Source organism: Delphinapterus leucas, chromosome 6 (genome assembly GCF_059928025.1).
Source record: "Delphinapterus leucas isolate spDelLeu-1000000601 "Yukka" chromosome 6, BTC_Dleu_Yukka2, whole genome shotgun sequence".
Classification (NCBI taxonomy): domain Eukaryota; kingdom Metazoa; phylum Chordata; class Mammalia; order Artiodactyla; family Monodontidae; genus Delphinapterus; species Delphinapterus leucas.
In genome coordinates, this window is record NC_143134.1 from 122,579,247 (window position 1) to 122,596,551 (window position 17,305).

The 17,305-nt window shown below is 58.1% G+C and overlaps 2 protein-coding genes across 23 annotated transcripts in view; one reads left to right on the forward strand and one right to left on the reverse strand.

Annotated features, from left to right (window-relative positions):
* Positions 1 to 17,283, reverse strand: part of BRD3OS (BRD3 opposite strand) — a 30,236-nt gene extending 12,953 nt beyond the window's left edge. Inside the window, exons 1-4 of one of the 10 annotated variants that reach the window (XM_089913972.1) lie at positions 16,425 to 17,271; positions 16,000 to 16,061; positions 12,101 to 12,296; positions 439 to 11,735 (exon numbers count right to left, since the gene is read on the reverse strand). In XM_089913972.1, the coding sequence (XP_089770098.1) occupies positions 5,377 to 6,420 (1,044 nt within the window). In that variant the 5' untranslated portion in view covers positions 6,421 to 11,735; positions 12,101 to 12,296; positions 16,000 to 16,061; positions 16,425 to 17,271 and the 3' untranslated portion in view covers positions 439 to 5,376. The other 9 variants (XM_089913979.1, XM_089913974.1, XM_089913980.1 and 6 more) reach the window with 9 other exon arrangements.
* The window catches only part of VAV2 (vav guanine nucleotide exchange factor 2), a 179,712-nt gene continuing 177,158 nt past the window's right edge, over positions 14,752 to 17,305 (forward strand). For 12 of the 13 annotated variants that reach the window (XM_089913958.1, XM_089913959.1, XM_089913963.1 and 9 more), the window contains exon 1: positions 14,752 to 15,107. In XM_089913958.1, coding sequence (XP_089770084.1) covers positions 14,904 to 15,107 — 204 coding nt within the window. In that variant the 5' untranslated portion in view covers positions 14,752 to 14,903. The remainder of the gene's footprint in view (positions 15,108 to 17,305) is intronic. The other variant, XM_089913968.1, reaches the window with a different exon arrangement.

Below are 17,305 nucleotides of genomic sequence, written 5' to 3' on the forward strand. Positions count from 1 at the left end.
AGCACACAGGGCCTGATCCAGGGTTATGTTCTGTCTTCCTTGGTCTAACACTCTCGGAATCCATCCCCACATAGATTGTTCTGGTTTCTGCCAATCTCTATGTGAGAAATCTTTCCATTCTTTTAGTGTAGAAGCTATTTCCTCTTGGATCAGTCTTTGTACTTGACCCTGGAGCATGCTGAGATCTGAACCTGGCTATGGATCTAGTGCAACAAGGGTGTCTGGGGTGGGTTTTGAGGAGAAAAATCATTTCCTTCTAAGACAGTTTCCCCAGGTGAGGTTATTATGGTGCTTTCGAGTCATGTCCCCTGGCAAGACAGGCTCAGAGTGGCAGGGGGATTGGAGCTTCTCAGTTTCCTCTGAGTCTAACCAGATGTCCCTTTCCAAGTTTCAGGGTCCCACGCCTTCCCAGCCAATGTCACACGCTCACAAGACATACCTGGCGAGGCTGGGGACTCAACACGTGTTGTAATTCTGCAACCCACCGAATGCAATTTGGTGTCTGATATTCAGCGACACTGGCCTGGTGGCTGCAAGAAAGAAATTCTTTTAGGACTGTGGTGGAGACTCCATGGTTTTCTTGACCATGACCTGAGCTGAGGCTTCAAAGTCCTGAGATTTCCTTTCTTTGTGAAACTCTCCTAGGGCTCAGAAACAGCCGTCCCACACCACAGTCCTGGGGCCACCACTGCTGTCATACGGTCAAGGGTATCGGTGCCCCTGAGACACCTTCTCTGTCCACCAGCATCACCGCAGGGAGTAGTCTGCTTAATGGCAATGCCACGGCTGGCCTGGGGTCACCAGAATCCCACTTCTCCATCGTGAGGAGCTCGTTGCCCTGTCCAAGCTCAAGCCCATGACCAACCCACTCCCCAAACTCCACATTTGAAAGTCAGCTTCCTGAGACCCTGCCTGGTACCAATTCAGGTATCCGTCAAGGTCCCACAAGGAAACAGAAACCACGCCAGTTCTTTGAATAAAGAAACTTTAAAATAAAAAATTGCTGGGGACTTCCCTGGCGGTGCAGTGGTTAGGCCTCCACACTTTCACTGCCGAGGGCGCGGGTTCAATCCCTGGTTGGGAAACTAAGATCTCACTAGCCACGCGGCGCAGCCAAAAAATAAAATAAATACATAAATAAAATTAAAAGCATAAAGAAGCGTTGACAGTGTAAAGCCGTCAATCAGATCACTGAACGCATTGAACTCTAAGCATGGGGAAGGTAACAACTGCTGGAAGCAACCCTCCCCCCATCCCGCCCCTGGCCCAGGACTGAGGGAACAAAGCTCAGAGGTGGCCCCGGGGAGCTCTGTACAGGGGGCGGTGCTGGTTGTGGAGGAGCGGCCTCCTGGGCCCAGACCCGGACCCAGATGGGTGAGGAGGGGCTGGTGGTGCTGTCCCGAGGCCGGAGCCTGGCCCTGCAAAATTGCTGCTGCTGGGGTGAAGAATCAGGGCTGGGGGTGCTTCATCAACTCTTGGGTTACCCTGAAATACAGTTCATACAGAAAAGGCAGAATAGATGCTTCATTCTTTCTCTTTACCTGTCAGTTTTCAGAATAATGAGTCAGTGCTCTATCAACTTCCAAAGGGATTATTTTTAAAATAAAATTTATTAATTTATTTTTATTTTTGGCTGTGTTTGGTCTTCGTTGCTGCGCGCGGGCTTTCTCTAGTTGCGGCGAGTGGGGGCTACTCTTGGTTGCGGTGTGCGGGCTTCTTATTGCGGTGGCTTCTCTTGTTGCGGAGCACAGGCTCTAGGTGCGTGGGCTTCAGTAGTTGCGGCACGCGGGCTCAGTAGTTGTGGCACACGGGCTCAGTAGTTGTGGCGCGCGGGCTTAGTTGCTCTGCGGTATGCGGGATCTTCCTGGACCAGGGCTCAAACCCGTGTCCCCTGCATTGGCAGGTGGATTCTTAACCACTGCGCCACCAGGGAAGTCTCACCAAAAGGATTTCTTTTAAGTCAGGGATTTAAAAAAATCTTATCAATATGACATCATGAATTTAAATGTATTTGATGTCTTTCAGTGAATGGCCTGATTGTGTTTGAGTCTCAGGATTTTCTATGCCTGGCCAGTAGGAAATCAAGTTGTCGGCGGGCCCCTTCGGTCTAGAAGCTCTGGGGAGAGAGTGCGTCCCAGACCTCTCTGCGAGCTTCTGGTGGCCGCCGGCATGCTAGCTTGCGTGGTTTGTGACTGCGTCCCCCCGCCCCCTGGTCCGCTTCTTCCTGTGTCTCTCCGCTGGGTGCCTCTAATAAGGACACTTGTCATTGGATTTAGCTAATCCGGGATGATCTCATCTCAAGATAGCTAATTACAGCTGCAAAAATCTGTTTTCCAAATAAGGTCACAATTCACAGATTTCAGGGGTTCGATGTGACAGCCCTTTCTGGGGCCCACCATTCAACCCACTACAAACCCTAACACGGAAACAGGTGCAGGGAAGATGGAGGAAATCTAGGATTGGTTATTTGGCCAGGCTGTGGCTAAAAGCAGTGAAAATACAGCTTTCTTAGGAGACGGGACAAAAGGGGCCACACAGCTGAGTAAACCGTTTCCTGTGGCACCCTGAAGTGACAGGCCCAGGGGAAGGCTCTGGAGGACCATGGAATGGTGCCCAAAAAAGAAGTGAATGGCTACGGTGTGGGATACTTTTTAAATGGCTCATCAAAAAGAGAATGAAAAGCTATGATTCCTCCATTTTAGTCCCAGATGCAGACTGATAGCCGAGGATGCCGTCGGCCAGAAGCGGAGGTGTGATATCTCAGGAGGCAGAGGCCTCCGGGTGGTTTTCAGGCTGGGCGATGGCTAGCCTTTAAGGGGGGAATGGCCACTCTGCATGGGCAGAAGAGGACCGCATGATCATTCAGAATGAATACTGCAATGCCAAGATCCCCTACGAGCCACCTCTGGGCCAGCCTCAGAGATCTGAAGGTTTTCCGGTAGCAGGCCGATTCTGCAACAACCAGGATTCTAACCAATTCAGGACTGGATGATTAACTTCTCCCTAAAGGCAGTATTTTCTTTTGACGTCTCTGTCACAGAAGTTTTACAGGGCATGTTCCCCTAGAATGGTGGTTCTCATACTTGCTCAAGTGTTGCCCAGAGGCTCCGGAGGGAGCATGGGACGACGAGCTCCCAGTGAGTTGACTCAGGTGTCCCCATCCCTCCATCTCGTGGCTGCACTGCTTCTCAATCAGGGCCCTGATCCTGACCCAGGACACTTGCTGGCTGGAGCCTTCCTGGGAGCTTCAACGCTTTTCCTGCCTTGCAGCTCCGGGGGATGATGTCCCCTTATACCATGTCCTTTTTTTTTTTTTTTTTTTTGCGGTACGCGGGCCTCTCACTGATGTGGCCTCTCCCGCTGCGGAGCACAGGCTCCGGACGCACAGGCTCAGCGGCCATGGCTCACGGGCCCAGCCGCTCGGCAGCATGTGGGATCTTCCTGGACCGGGGCACGAACCCGCGTCCCCTGCATCGGCAGGCGGACTCCCAACCACTGCGCCACCAGGGAAGCCCGCCATGTCCTTTTATGTGCTGCTCCAGCTTACACACTTTGCCTCCAGTGGGCGATTGATCACTCAGCCGTTTGCTGACGTTCTCCTCCGATGCATTCACAGCTGTGCCTGTGACAGCCAATGTTTCCGTGGTTCCACTAATTACTCTCCCCTCACCATTCAGACGTCTGAGATACTGCACCCCAGTACCTTCTGTTGTGTAGGCATCCCGCCCCAGTTCACCAGTGAGGAAAGTTCTAACAATCACTGCCCCGTACCAGGCACTCTCCGTACTCTGACTTCCATTGGCAGTGGGGTTCTTGCCACTAGCTGGCCGAGGCCAGCCAGTCCATAATAGCTGCTCGGGTCTGCTTCCTGGGACCCCTCCACACACCCAGGGTTGGGAGTGGGGATCGGGGAGCAGGAAGGACCTGGGCTTCAGGGGAACAGCAGGGTCTGTTTTGCCTGGAAGGAAAGGCAGGTGGGGTGGCTAGGAAGTCATCGGGCCATTCCTGGACCCCGGCTTGGGGGTCCTACTGGCCCCTCTCTGGCCAGGGCAACAGGAAGAGCGGAGCACAGCCAGGCCAGGCATGGCATCTATTGGCAAAGACCTGTCACGCCGGCAACTGCAAAGAAAATCAACGTGTGGCCCCTGGAAGCCAAGATGAGCGGGGTTCATGACGTCACAGGCTGCCGAGGCAGGGTGGACCTTGAGAACTTTGACCTGCATCTAGACCCTGGAGGGATGGTGGAGAGGAGATCTAGGGCCAAAGGCAGGAGAGAAGGTGGGTGACTGGAATACCATAACCAGGTGCCTGGTGAGGCTCAAGTTAAAGTGTGAGATGGCAGCGCTCTGTCCTGGTGGACATGCCAGTACCCAGGGGCAGACCCTTGTTCAGGCGGCAGTGGCTAAGGGTGCGAGCAGGGCAACATCGGGGACAGTGGGGCCTGGGAGGACGAGGCCAGCTGGGCCATGCTCTGAGCCAAGGTCCAGGTGATAGAAATGGCCTGTGTCCTGCAGGGGCTGGTACCTGGCGGGGGGCTGGGGAGGGCACCCCATAGCACCCCCCGCCCCGTGTGGCAGAGGCACTGGGATCCGCAGGTGGGCTGCGTTCTGGGCATTGGGACAATTCAGGGAAGTGGAGGCCCGTCACTGGAGGGAAGCCCTGACTTCCTGAGTCAAAGCAAGTGAGGCATGAAGCTACTGGCTGGGAAAACACACGAGCTGGGACTGCCTTTGACCGTGAGCCGGTGCAGGGTCAGGCCTGTCCTGAGTGCTGTGTGCGCATTGATTTTATTGACTCAAGCAGCGCAGCCTCCGCCCTGGGTTCACCGTCGTACCCACTTCACAGACGAGGAGACTGAGTCTCAGACACACATATCGCTTTTGCCAAAGGGCACAGAGTGGCTGCATGGAACTCGGGAGGCCTCACTCGTAGCCTTACTCTCTGAGGGAGCCCCCAGCCCTCCTAGGGGCACTCCTAGCCCTCCAGCTCAAGCACATGAGAAAGGCTAGAGAGGTGAGATCTCGGGGTTCTCCACAGGGGCGTCAAGTCTCAGGAGGTCCCCCTATGGCCCTCTCCCGCCCCAGCTCTGCTGTGTGCCCAGGGTGGGGTCTGTGAGGGGCACCTCCTACTGAGCCTGGCCTCCTGGCTGCAGGGTTGGGCCATAATCTTCTCCCACTAGTTGGAGTCAAGAAACCTGCAAAGGCCCCTCGTAGGGAAGCCCCTCCTGATCCTGCAGGCCCCCCAAGTGCTGAGCCCACTTGGGGGGCCTGCAGGATCACTCAGTCACAGGGACTTCTACTGGGGTAGTGGCATCACCACATGACATCAGGATGAAGCATGGGAGTGTGTGTTGGGCGTGGATGGGGGCTCACTATGTCAGTGGGGGGACTGAGCTCTGCTCAGACAAACAACATGTTGACCTCTGGGACCCCTGGGACATCCCTGGGTTGCAGAAGGCCTTGGTGCAGCCTCTGTAGCACCCGCCTGAGACCTCTGTCTTGACCGTGATAATCCTGGGCCAGCTTCATTTCCCCACCAAGGGGCAAGCTTTGTGCAGGGCGGGCACTCAGAAGTGTTTTCTGGTTGGATGGGGGTTGGTTGGGTGAGTGGATGGGGGATGGATGGGTGGATGGGTGGATGGATGGGTGGATGGATAGATGGATGGGTGGATGGGTGGATGGAAGGGTAGATGGATGGATGGGTGGATGGAAGAGTAGATGGATGGATGGATGGATGAATGGGTGGATGGGTGGATAAATGGATGGATGGACGGACAGACAGATGGATGGATGGGTGGTTGGATGGATGGGTGGGAGGATGGATGGATGGGTGGATGGGTGGATAAATGGGTGGATGGACGGACAGACAGATGGATGGATGGGTGGTTGGATGGATGGGTGGGAGGATGGATGGATGGGTGGATGAATGGATGGATGGGTGGATGGGTTGATGAATGGGATGGATGTGTGGATGAATGGATGGACAGGTGGTTGGATGGGTGGGTGGATGGATACATGAATGGATGGATGGACAGGTGGATGAATGGATGGATCGGTGGATAGATGGATGGATGGATGGGTGGATGGATGGGTGGTTGAATGGAATGGATGGGTGGAAAAATGGATGGATGGATGGATGGATGGATGGGTGGGTGGTTGGATGGAAGGATGGGTGGATGGGTGGATGAAGGAATGAATTCATGCCAGGCACTGTGTTGGATGCATGCAGGACACAGGGAGGTGAGACCACAGGCTGGGCCCAGAGGAGGCCACCGTCCATCCCACTCCCAGCAGATGTCTCCAAGCAAAACACTGAGGGACACTGAGAAGGCAGGAGATGGTCCCTGAATGAAGAGATGGCTGAGATGGGTTTTAGGAAACACACACATTTTCTGAGTGGACCAGGCTCCTGTGAGCCCATGGCTGGAGCCAGCTCTAGTTGAGGAGCAGGCAGTTCAGAATTGCAGGTACATGAAGGATGAAGATGGGGTAAGGGGTGGGGGTTAGGAAGTGGCACGGGTTAGACTGAGGGGACTGTGATGGGGTGCAGGCGACTCCAAAATTGTGCCTAGGAGGCTGTGCTCAGAGGGCTGTGGGAACCAAGGGCTATTTTTTTTTTTTTTTTTTTTGCGGCACGCGGGTCTCTCCCTGCTGTGGCCTCTCCCGTTGCGGAGCACAGGCTCCGGACGCGCAGGCTCAGCGGCCATGGCTCACGGGCCCAGCCGCTCCGCGGCATGTGGGATCTTCCCGGACCGGGGCACGAACCCGTGTCCCCTGCCTTGGCAGGCGGACTCTCAACCACTGCGCCACCAGGGAAGCCGTGGTTTGTTTTTTATGTTGAGATATAATTGTATAAAATCCACCCATTTAAAACACACAATTTAATGGCTTTTAGTTTATTCACAGCTGTGCAACCATCACCAGAGTCAGTTTGAAAACATTTTCATCTAAGGAGACCCTGTCCGGGGCTTCCCTGGCGGTCCAGTGGTTAAGACTCCGTGCTTTCATTGCAGAGAGCGTGGGTTCGATCCCTGCTGGGGAGGTAAGATCCCACATGCTGTGTGGCGCGGCCCCAAAGATAAAAATAAAGAAACCCTGTCCCCATCAGCAGTCACGCCCCATTTGCCCACGTGCCCCCAGCCCTAGGCAACCACTAATCTACTTTCAGCCTCTAGATTTGCCAATTCCGGACATTTCATACAAATGAATCCCATAACATACGACTTTTTGTGTCTGGCTTCTTTCACTTAGCGTAACGTTTTCTAGCTTCGTCCACGTAGTAGCACGTTCCAGTGCTTCATTCCTTTTTGTGTATGTGTGGCAAAATGCACATAACATGGAATTGGTCATTTAAACCGTGTTTAAGTGCACAGCTCAGGGGCATTAAGCACGTTCACATCGCTGTACAGCCATCACCCCCATCCATCTCCAGGACCTTTTCATCTTCCCAGACTGACGCTCTTCCCGGTAGACGGTAATGCCCCATCCCCTCCCCCAGCCCCTAGCGGCTGCTTTTCTGTTTTCTCTTACTACAGATATACTGATTCTGGACATTTCATATAAATGGAGTCATATAACTTATAACCCCTTTTTCACTCAGCATAAGGGTTTAGAAAGGAGTTCATCTATGCTGTAGCAGGTGTGAGAATCTCATTCCTTTTTATGGCTGAATAACGTTCCATTCTAGGGATGGACCACATTTGGTTTCTCCATCATCCGTGGATGGACATGGGCTGTGTCCACCTTCGGCTGTTGTGAGTATGTTGCTGTGTACGTGGGTGTTTGAGTGTCCACTGTGTGGACGGTGGGTGAGCGTTGAGCAGAAGGCAGTATGACCAGCTTTGTGGGTTAGAAGGGTCGCTCCTGCAAGGGGTGGGGTGTCTGCGGGGGTCAGGTGGGGGAGAGAGACTAGAAGGACACCTCCAAGCCTTGGGGAAGTGTGATGCACAGTTGCTCTCCTCGGCTCCCAGCATGCACGCTGGAGGAGGCTGCTTTTGTTACAGTTTCCTGGAATAGGCAAAACTTGCCTGATCCTGACGTGATGGAGGAGAAAAACCTCCATCGTAACGTCTTTGCTTTCATCGATGCAGTGAATGACAGCCCCAGTGCTAAATCCTTTCCATCCACGATCCCAGGGAACCCCCGCCATGGGGAGGCAGGTCTCATGAATTCACAGGTGAGAAGACAGAGGACGTGTGCTTTCCACAATGTCACACCTGGGGGAGCGGGGCCAGGCTTCAGACAGACCCCACGCTGCCCAGCGTGACTGCAGCCACGAGCCACGTGTGGCTTCTGAAGTCTTGAATGCGGTTCGCCTGACAGAGGAGCCGAACTTTTAATTGCATTTAATTTTAATTAACGTAAAATCGGATACTCAATTCAGTTTTTGGCAAACTTTCAAGTATATTTGAAATGACTTGGGTACATGAATGTATTTTTTCAATGATACATTTTCTGAACTTTAAATGCAGATCAAACGTTTCTGATGACAATTTAGTGCCCCTGCTGAAATGTGCTGGGGGTGTAAAATACACACTGGATTTTGAAGACTTTAGCATGAAAAGTAAACTGCAAAATGTATCATTAATAAGTTTTCAGGTTGGTTACATGTTGAAATGATAATGTTTCAGATATAGTGGATTCAAACAGAATGAATTATTAAAATGGATTCCACCTACAAGGAGCTATCATTCAGCCATAAAAAGGAATATAGTACTTCCTGATAGACACGAGTGAACCTTGGGATTATGCTGAGTGAAAGAAGGCCATGCATTACACGATTCCATTGATATGAAATGTCCAGGACAGGAAAAGCCATGGACACTGAAAGTGGATTAGCGGTTGCTAGGTCTGGCATGGGCAGGGTGTTGGAATGGCAGCTATGGGGCATGGGGTGTCTTTTGGGGGTGATGGGCACATTCTAGGATTCAGAGCACTCGTGCTGGGGTGCAGAAGCAGGGTCTAGCAGGGTCACACTCCCTTGACTGTGCTGACTTACTGCCCCAGGAGGGCTCCTTCCTGCCCAGGCCAAGGGCAGTATTGAACACCAGGAAGGGCAGGGGCAGACCTGCCCTGACCAGGGCTCTCCATGGCTCTGTGTTCTGAATACCACGGTGTGCTTCCTCCTTTCAATGACAGCCCGAGCTCCTGGCAGCCAATGTCAAGGCTGAGCCGGCCCAGGACCACATTCAACGGCAGCGGCACCCGGGCCACCCCTCGGGTCCCGTAATGCACCACCAGCCGCATGGGGCTTGGGGCTTCCCTTGGCCAGACTGGACTCCCCCCTCTGTCCTTCGCTGAGGTGGCCTGCTGGGGTCACAGTGATGGGGCTCCTGCAGAAATCTGGGATCTGCCGCAAATACCGGCTTCTCAGCCTCACGCCTACAAATGAATTAAGTCTTGGAGACCCTCCCCCCTCCTTAGAGCCTTAAATAACCCTGCACCCTGACCTCACAGGCGCCTCTCGAAGAGACCCAAGCCCCGAACAGGGCTCCGAGGAAGCTGCCCGGCACGAGGGGTAGGAAGTGCGACAAGCCCCACTGGAGGTGAGATGTCAGAGGTCACAGTCAGGGGTACAATCCATGGACCATGGCATTTGACTTAATTTTGAAAGTCGAAGCACAAGCAGTGAAAAGTCTGTATTTTGCCTTTTCAAACAAAACGTAAAAAGCCCACACCCAGCAATTCAGTGGGGTGTAATCTGACTCCATGGCGGGCCAGAGGTCTTTTTCTACACCTATGGTTTCCCAGGAAATTGTGACAGCTGAATTTGCATGATGTAGCTACAAATGGAATTTGCAAAATGTGTGTGTTCACGTGGTTTGGACGTGAGAATAAGTCCTTCACCCAGTCATGTTGGGAAGAGTCAAAACTTTCACTTCCCCTACCCCAAGAACAAGGCCTGTGCTTAGTAAATGCGTTCTGGGGGGAGGATGCAGGAGGGATGGGTGGGTTGGATGGGTGGAGGGATGGAGGGATGGGTGGAAGGATAAAGGAGGGATGGACAGAGAGATGTGGGAGGGATGGGTGGACTGCAGGTTCTGGGGAGGGCCTTTGCAGGAGAAGCTCCCAGCACGTCCCTGAGTCCCTGGCTATGAAATAAGGGCCCTGTTGCGAAGAAGCACTGAGACCTCGCAGCAGCCCTTGGCATTCTGGGGGAAACCTGGTTGTCAGAGGAGGCCTGTGTGGAAAGGAACGGTCTGGGATGTTTGGATGGGCAGAGAAAGCTTCAGGCAGAAGAAGCAAAGTCCCCAGCAGGAGGCATTGCAGGAGACAGACTTAGGATTCAGACGAGGGCTCCAACCCTGCCTCTGCCCAACGCCTAACCTCAAGCTCCGTGACCATCCGCTAACAACAGAATAACAACGCGCATGGCCTGGAGCTGGACGGTCATACCTTGCGAGGCAGAAGTGGGGCGGCTCCCACGAAGCGGCCGCAGCCTGTCGGCCGACCTCCCTCCAAAGGCCTCCTTTGGGGCCCGCCGGGACCCTGCAGCCACCAGGCTTCCAGGAGCTCGAGGCCGGTGGCAGCACTTCCACACCCTGTCCTCCTTCAGCTCAGACACAGGCTGCGTCCCCAGCAGCCCCTTCCCGGCCAGCTCTGCTGCTGCTGGCTGTGCTTGCACCCATTTCTGCAGTGGGTGTGTGCGTGCTGGCCTTTTAAGGCTGTTGCATTCAGGATCTCCGTGCTGAGTCAGGATCTCTGTGTTTTAGACACCACAGCATTTTCCCGTCTCCTTGGTCTCCTGTCCACCCAAACCAGCATGTCGACCGACAGCTTTCGGTTCCAGGCATGGAAACCCTTTGCAACAGCAAGATTTGGGTGCGTGAGCAGGTGCCGGGGAGGCTCCTTTGCACCTTGCTGGGTGATGCTGGGCAGTTCCCAGCGTGCTCGGTTTCTGTGTTTAACCACCCAGGGCAATGACTCTTACTCTCACCGCGAGGCTTAACGGAGGCCAGGTGACACATACAAAGCCCTCAGGCGAGCCACGCAGCACTTAAGAAATGGGAGTGGCTATTAGTCGTGAATAGTTAGAATAATACGCTAAGTCAGTGCAAATCTCACAGGATGTAATGTTATAGATTCACATAACAATGGTGAGATATGCTACAAATCAACAGATTACATAGCCTATTTTTTAAACCTTTGTATCAGTTTTACCCATTTCTGTGGCTTCTACGAAAGAAGATAGCTGGATTTTAAAGTCGTAGCTGCAGTGCTTTGCTGACCTGTTGGTTTATTTATTCGGCATTTCAATTTTTTTTCTTTTGGCGGCGCCACGCAGCTCGCGGGATCTTAGTTCCTGGACCAGGGATTGAACCTGTGCCCCCACAGTGAGAGCTCAGAGTCCTAACCACTGGACTGCCAGGGAGGCCCTTATTTGGTGTTTCATTTAACGACTCTTTTTTGACTACCTACTGGGGCTGAGCCCAGTTTGCAGTGCTGGGAGTGAACTGGGGACAGGACAGAGATGGTCCCCTGCTGCCACAGAGCTGACAATCTAGAGGGATGCGACCGAGCAACAGACACCGTGGCGGAAACTGCAGAGAAGAATGAGTCTCATAGCGGGAGAGGGTCAGCAGAGGAAGTGAGGGTGTGAGCCATGTGGCCATCTGGGCAAGAATCCCAGGCAGAGGGGTGGCAGGTGCAAAAGGCCCTGAGGTGGGGGCACCGCTGGGCGTGGCCGGAGGGCTGTGGGAACGAGGTCATCCGGGGAGGGGATGCGCCACATGGGACCTGCAAGCGATGAGATTTGATTTTATCTCTGGTGAGGGGGAAGCCACGAAGGGTCCCCCGTCTGGGCAGGAGGGTGACAGGGCCTCACCAAGGTTTCACTGGGTCCTTGCTGGCTGCCGAGGACAGACTGAAGGAGGCAAGGGTGGCGCAGGGGGAGGCTGAGGGGCCCAGTAAGTGGGGGCCTGTGACCCTCCTCCCTCACTTTGGGGTATGTGACTTCTTGCCCCAAGGGTTTCATCTACGCCACTGAACTGGGACGCCCAGCTTCCCGCCTCTCCTGTGGGCTGTCCCGGTGCTTCCTGTGGGCCTTTCTCACTCGTGGTGCTAAAGGTGGGCCAAGCTGAGAGGCAACCCCCAGAGGGTACCGTTCACTTGTGGCCTGCGGGCTCCTCTCCAGGGTGCCACCTCTATAGAATGTGATGGGAATTGCGCCCCCTGGAGGTGTGCCGTGGGCGGTCCCGGCAAACGGCTCTGAGTCTGAGAAGACGTGGACGGTGGTAGGATGTTCTGCAGCGGCGTCCCCTCTTCCTGATATGTACTCTGAGTTGATACAGTCTGCACCTGCTCACGACACCCACGCCAAGTGTTTGGAGGAGGGTTCCTATCAGGTTCCATTCATGCAGTCATTCATTCACTCACACCCAGCCACCCTGCGGAGCCTCCCCCAAACCCTGTGAGGTACACAGGTGGGCCAGTGTCCCCAGTAGGACACCGGGGATCAGGAAGGTGTTGTGATTGGCTAACACACAGCAGTGAGGCCTGCGTCTCCTGACTTGGCTATTCTCCAGGCCAAACCTGATCTTCCTGCCGCTGGGCAGCGTCCCGCCAAGGGGCAGCCAGGCGGTGACAATGCCCTCTGCACCCACCAGGGGGCAGCAGACGATCATCGGTGCTGATGGCTGGAGGGTGGCTGGCTGCCTGAGTCCCAGCCCGGGCTCATCCTCTAGGTTGGTTCCCTGCCCAGGCAAGAAGGCCAAGAACAGTGAGGACACGAATAGGGTGCCCCATTCTGCCCCAAGCACTGTGCAAAGCACCTGGATGATTACTTCTGTTCAGTCCTCACCAGCGATTCTGACGGGATGGGGCGCTCCCCATTCTACAGAGAGGGAGGGCGGTCCTGCCAGGGGAAGGTGCCTGTGCAGGCTCTGGGGGCGGGGGTGGCTGGAGGCGCCGGGAGTCAGGCTCTGTCCCCCACTTTGTGATTTCTCGGGGTGATGCTAGAAGAAGCCGCCTGCTACCGCGGGGTCATCTCCTTTTGTCTCGGGCAAGGCAGGCTCGATCTCACCCGTCTGAGGCAGGCTCCTTCCTGTCCGTGTCCAAGAAGGTGCCGCACCCGTTTCCTCGGAGGAAGGATGCCTGGACAGGAACTTGGAGCTCACCAGTCACTTGGCCTGATTTTACTCCTGCCAGAGTCTGGGGTGTGCCCTGGGAGCCCAGCCCCTCTTCCGCTCCTCTCTGTGGGCCAGAACCTTGCCTGGGTCCCCATGCTTCCTCTTCAGTTTGGGAAGGGGCCAGCCTGACTCTCTACAGAGGCCACTGCCCAGAACAGAGGGCTCAGGGGACCCTCACTGGGCTCGCAATGAGGTGGGGTGTCACCCTGCTCTGGCTCCTGCCCCAGGAATGCCAAAGGAAGAGGGGAACTGGGTCATAGGGGCGGCTGCCGGGTGCTGCCCCAGGGTTCAACCCAAGTGTGTGGGGATGCTCAGAGACTGGTCACCTCCAGGCTCACCCCATGACTGAGCCAGTCTTAGAGGGGGGATCAGACTTGCCCAGGGTCACCCGGCTGAGAGCCCAGGGCTCCCAACAGCTGAGCCAGGACCCACATCATTTCGTCGCCAGATGGGCTCTTTATGTTCTAGAAGCCCTCCCACTGTCACAGGAGGCCAGAGAACACTGCCCACCCCCTCCCGGAGGGCGTGGCCCAGGAAGGAGTTCAAGGCTCGGTCAGTAGACCCCGCAGCCAGCATGGAGGCGGGCGCTACCCAGGGCCGGGTCTGGCCGCATCTCTTTCCCTCTCTCCCACTTAACTTATGTCACATCTTCCATCTCGGACGCCAGGATTTGCCCAGCTGCGAGTGGCAGGCCTCTGGGTTTCAAAACAGGCGAATCCCGGCCTTTGTGCGAGGTCGGGGGGCTTCCTGCGGGTCCCTAGCCAGCGCACAGGATAGGAAGGGGATCTGGGCGAGTCCCCGGCCCGTGTGCCTCCCGCCTCGAGTTCTCCCGTGGGGACCAATTGGTGGACCGAGAGGGCGCGGGACGACTCCGCGCAGTAGGTGCCCCCGCCAGGGTCTGTCCTTCCCGAAGGACCGTGCAGAGGCCCCCCAGAGCGACAGGGGCCACCTCCTGAGCTCCTCCTGAAACGCAGGAGAGACGCAGAAACAACGACCGGCCATCACTCCACAGGCGAGGTCGCGCGCCCCGGGCGCAGAGCTTCCTCAAAATCTTGGTGCCCCTCGTAGAAGTCGGCGGACCCCGGGCTCCGGCCGCGCCGCAACCCCCGCCCTCTGCAACTTTTGTGAGCGGCAGCCGGGCAGGAAGTCGGGGGGGGCGGGGGCGGTGCCAGGCGAGCGCGCCGGCCCCGCCCCCACCCCGCCAGTGGCCGCGCCCCCGCGCCCCCCGCGCCCTGGAGCGGCTGAGCCGCGGAGTCGGAGCCCCGGGCGTGGAGCGCTGAGCGCGAAGGCGGGGCGAACAAAGCGGCGGCGGCGGCGGCGAGGGCGGCCCAGGCCCCGGACGCGCGGAGCAGGCGACCCGCCGGGCCTTTGTCTCGGGCGGGGCAGGAGCTTCGGCGGCCGCGGAGCGCCCCGAGCGCAGAATGCGGCACCCGGCGGGGCGGATCGCGGAGCGCTGCGGCGGCGGGCTGCGCGGAGGCCGGCCCGGGGCCCGGGGGGACTTGTGTGTGTGAAGCGGGGGTCCGACGCGCTGCCCGGCGGCTGCCCCACGGCCGCACGTGGGCGGGAGCTGCGGCGCGCTAGGAGCCGGAGGAGGAAGAGGAGGGACGCGCGGCGGCGCAGCGGAGACCCGGGGCCGCCCGCGCGAAGCCCCGCCCCGGCCGCCGAGCCCCGCGCGGGCGGGCGGGATGCCCCGCGGCCGCTGCACTTCGGCCGGAGCGCTGCCCTGAGCCGGCCGGCCGGCCCAGCGAGCGGCGGGCGGGTGGGCGCCGCGGGCGCCATGGAGCAGTGGCGGCAGTGCGGCCGCTGGCTCATCGACTGCAAGGTCCTGCCGCCCAACCACCGGGTCGTGTGGCCCTCGGCCGTGGTCTTCGACCTGGCCCAGGCGCTGCGCGACGGCGTCCTCCTGTGCCAGCTGCTGCACAACCTCTCCCCCGGCTCCATCGACCTCAAGGACGTCAACTTCCGGCCGCAGATGTCCCAGGTGAGGGTCCGGGCGCGCCGGGAGGGGCCCTGGTTTGCGGTCCCGGGACCCCGGTCAGAGCGGCGGGCTCGGGGACGTCGGCAGGCGGCGGGACGGTGAGCGGAGCGGCGGCGCGCCCCGGGCCTCGGAACCGGCTCCTCCGAGGGGCGACCCCGGGAGGCACGAAGTTGGCAAAGTGCCCCAAGCCTGGGCTGCGCCTCCGCCGCCTCCGGGCCCTGCCTGGGAGCACCCGCTGCTGGGCCTGCGCCTCCCGGGGTGAGGGGCGCTCGAACCCCGGCGGGGCGCTCACCACTGACGCCCCTTCTCCCGGGCCTGGGCCCCGGGAAGCAGCGAGTGCCCCGCCCCCGCCCCGCCGCCGACCCCAGGATCCCGCCGAGCCGGTGGCCTCGTCAGGTGTAGGGTCCCTGGCTTCGCGCCTGGTGGCTGGACGCCCTGGAAGACAGGGGCTCGGGGCGCGGCGGGAGGGGCCCGGCGGGGCGGGGAGCCGGGAGCCTTGGGCTGGGGGCACCGCCCCCTCGCCGGCCTCAGCCTCCTCCCGAACCCTTTGAGGGGGGCAAGCAGCGCCAGTCCCCCAGGGTCGCGCGACTTGGTGGGAACAGGAGCCCCTTATGCTTCCCTGTACCCTCCAGTGTGGCCTTTGTCGCGGCCGAGGCGCATGTGGCTGCCGGGCGGGCAGGAAAATGTCTGCTTGGCCGGCGGGCGCTGCCTTTCGTGGCCCCTTAGAGGGAACTTGGCGAAGACTTAAGCAGAGTGGAGGCTGCTGTCCTGCCCCCCCCCCACCGGGTTCCACGACCCCCACCCCAGCACCTCTGAAGGGGCCCTGGGTGCCCAGCGGGGCCAGGGGCCACCCCAGGTCTGGCCAGCACTGCCCAGGAGCAACCTTCCTGCTCACCCCACAGCCCCTTCTTCTGTGACCCTCTGGCCTTCACAAGCCAGTGTGACAGCTGAAACGGGCTGGGGGGAGGGGGATGGAGTGAGTCACTGCTTTTCCAGGCTGGACTGCGTGGCCTCTGCCCTTTGGCTGTGACCGCATTTCCAAGGAGATGGGGGCATTCCCCCCCTTCAGGGAGGATGGGGGTGGCCGCTGACCAAGAAGAGTCTTGAGGGGACGGGGGCAGGGGGCCACCCTCCCACTCCACGGGAAGCGGACGGCCCAGGGAGGGAGCCCTGGCCTGCCGTCTGGTCCCCAGGCCCCACTGAAGCCAGAACTATTCTGGGCCCTCTCAGTGCTAAGTAGCCCAAGTCCCCGGGACCGGGTGCCCTCAGATCCAGTCCTCTCCTCTGCCCTCACCCCCCTGGGGCCTGGGACATACTTACCCCATTTTGCAGCTGGGGGAACTGAGGGTGTTGGAGCTGCTGAGGGCAGAGCTGGGTCTTGAGCGGGAGTGTCTACCTTCGGCTGTGAACTGCAGGGGCTGCCCAGGCTTGCTGGCTCCTGGCTGACTGGTAGAGAGCCTGGGGCCCAGGGCACGGCCGGGGGGTGGCTGGGGGCGTTGGCTGGGTCCCGGAGCTGCCCCTCCCAGCTGTGTTTGGCCAGGAAGGGGGAGAGGGCGCACTGGCTGTGGTAGGTGGCCTGGCTCAGCCCCTGTGCTTCCTGGGGTCCCTGGAGCCATCCTTGGGCCAGCAACGCTGACCCGGCACAGTTTCCTTGAGCCCCCCTGCTCCAGCCCGGGTGAAGGGGTGTCGGGGGGGCTGGGCGGTAGGGAGACCCTGATGGGCGAGTGTCTGTGTCTTCATGGCCATGTGCTCTTATTGAAACCTGGCACTGTCACCTCCCTGTAGTGACCGCTTTGGGGGCCTCAGTTTCCCAATCTATGTAATGAGGACAGTACTAGTGGCTGCCTCATAGCCAGGTTGTGAGGACTCGGCGAGGGGAGGGTAGAGAACATCCTTAGTGCTGCGCTGGATGGACGTTAGAGATCTTATCTGGGCAGGTGTGGCCCCTTGTGTCTGAGGGCTGGTCTCCCCTGCCTGTCCTCTTACGGAGGGTGGGGCTGGTCACACCCATCTTTGTGTGTCTCTTGCTGGCACAGGGATGGCTGGGTTAAGGCGCATGGCCCCATCTGTGTATTCACGATTAAAGAAACAATTCTCTTGACCATGTATGGCCGTGCAGGGTTTGGGAGAGGAACGTGGCGGTCTGTCTGTGTGGCTGTTCTTTGCTGTGTGGGGAGGAGGGGAGACGACGTGGTCCTCCG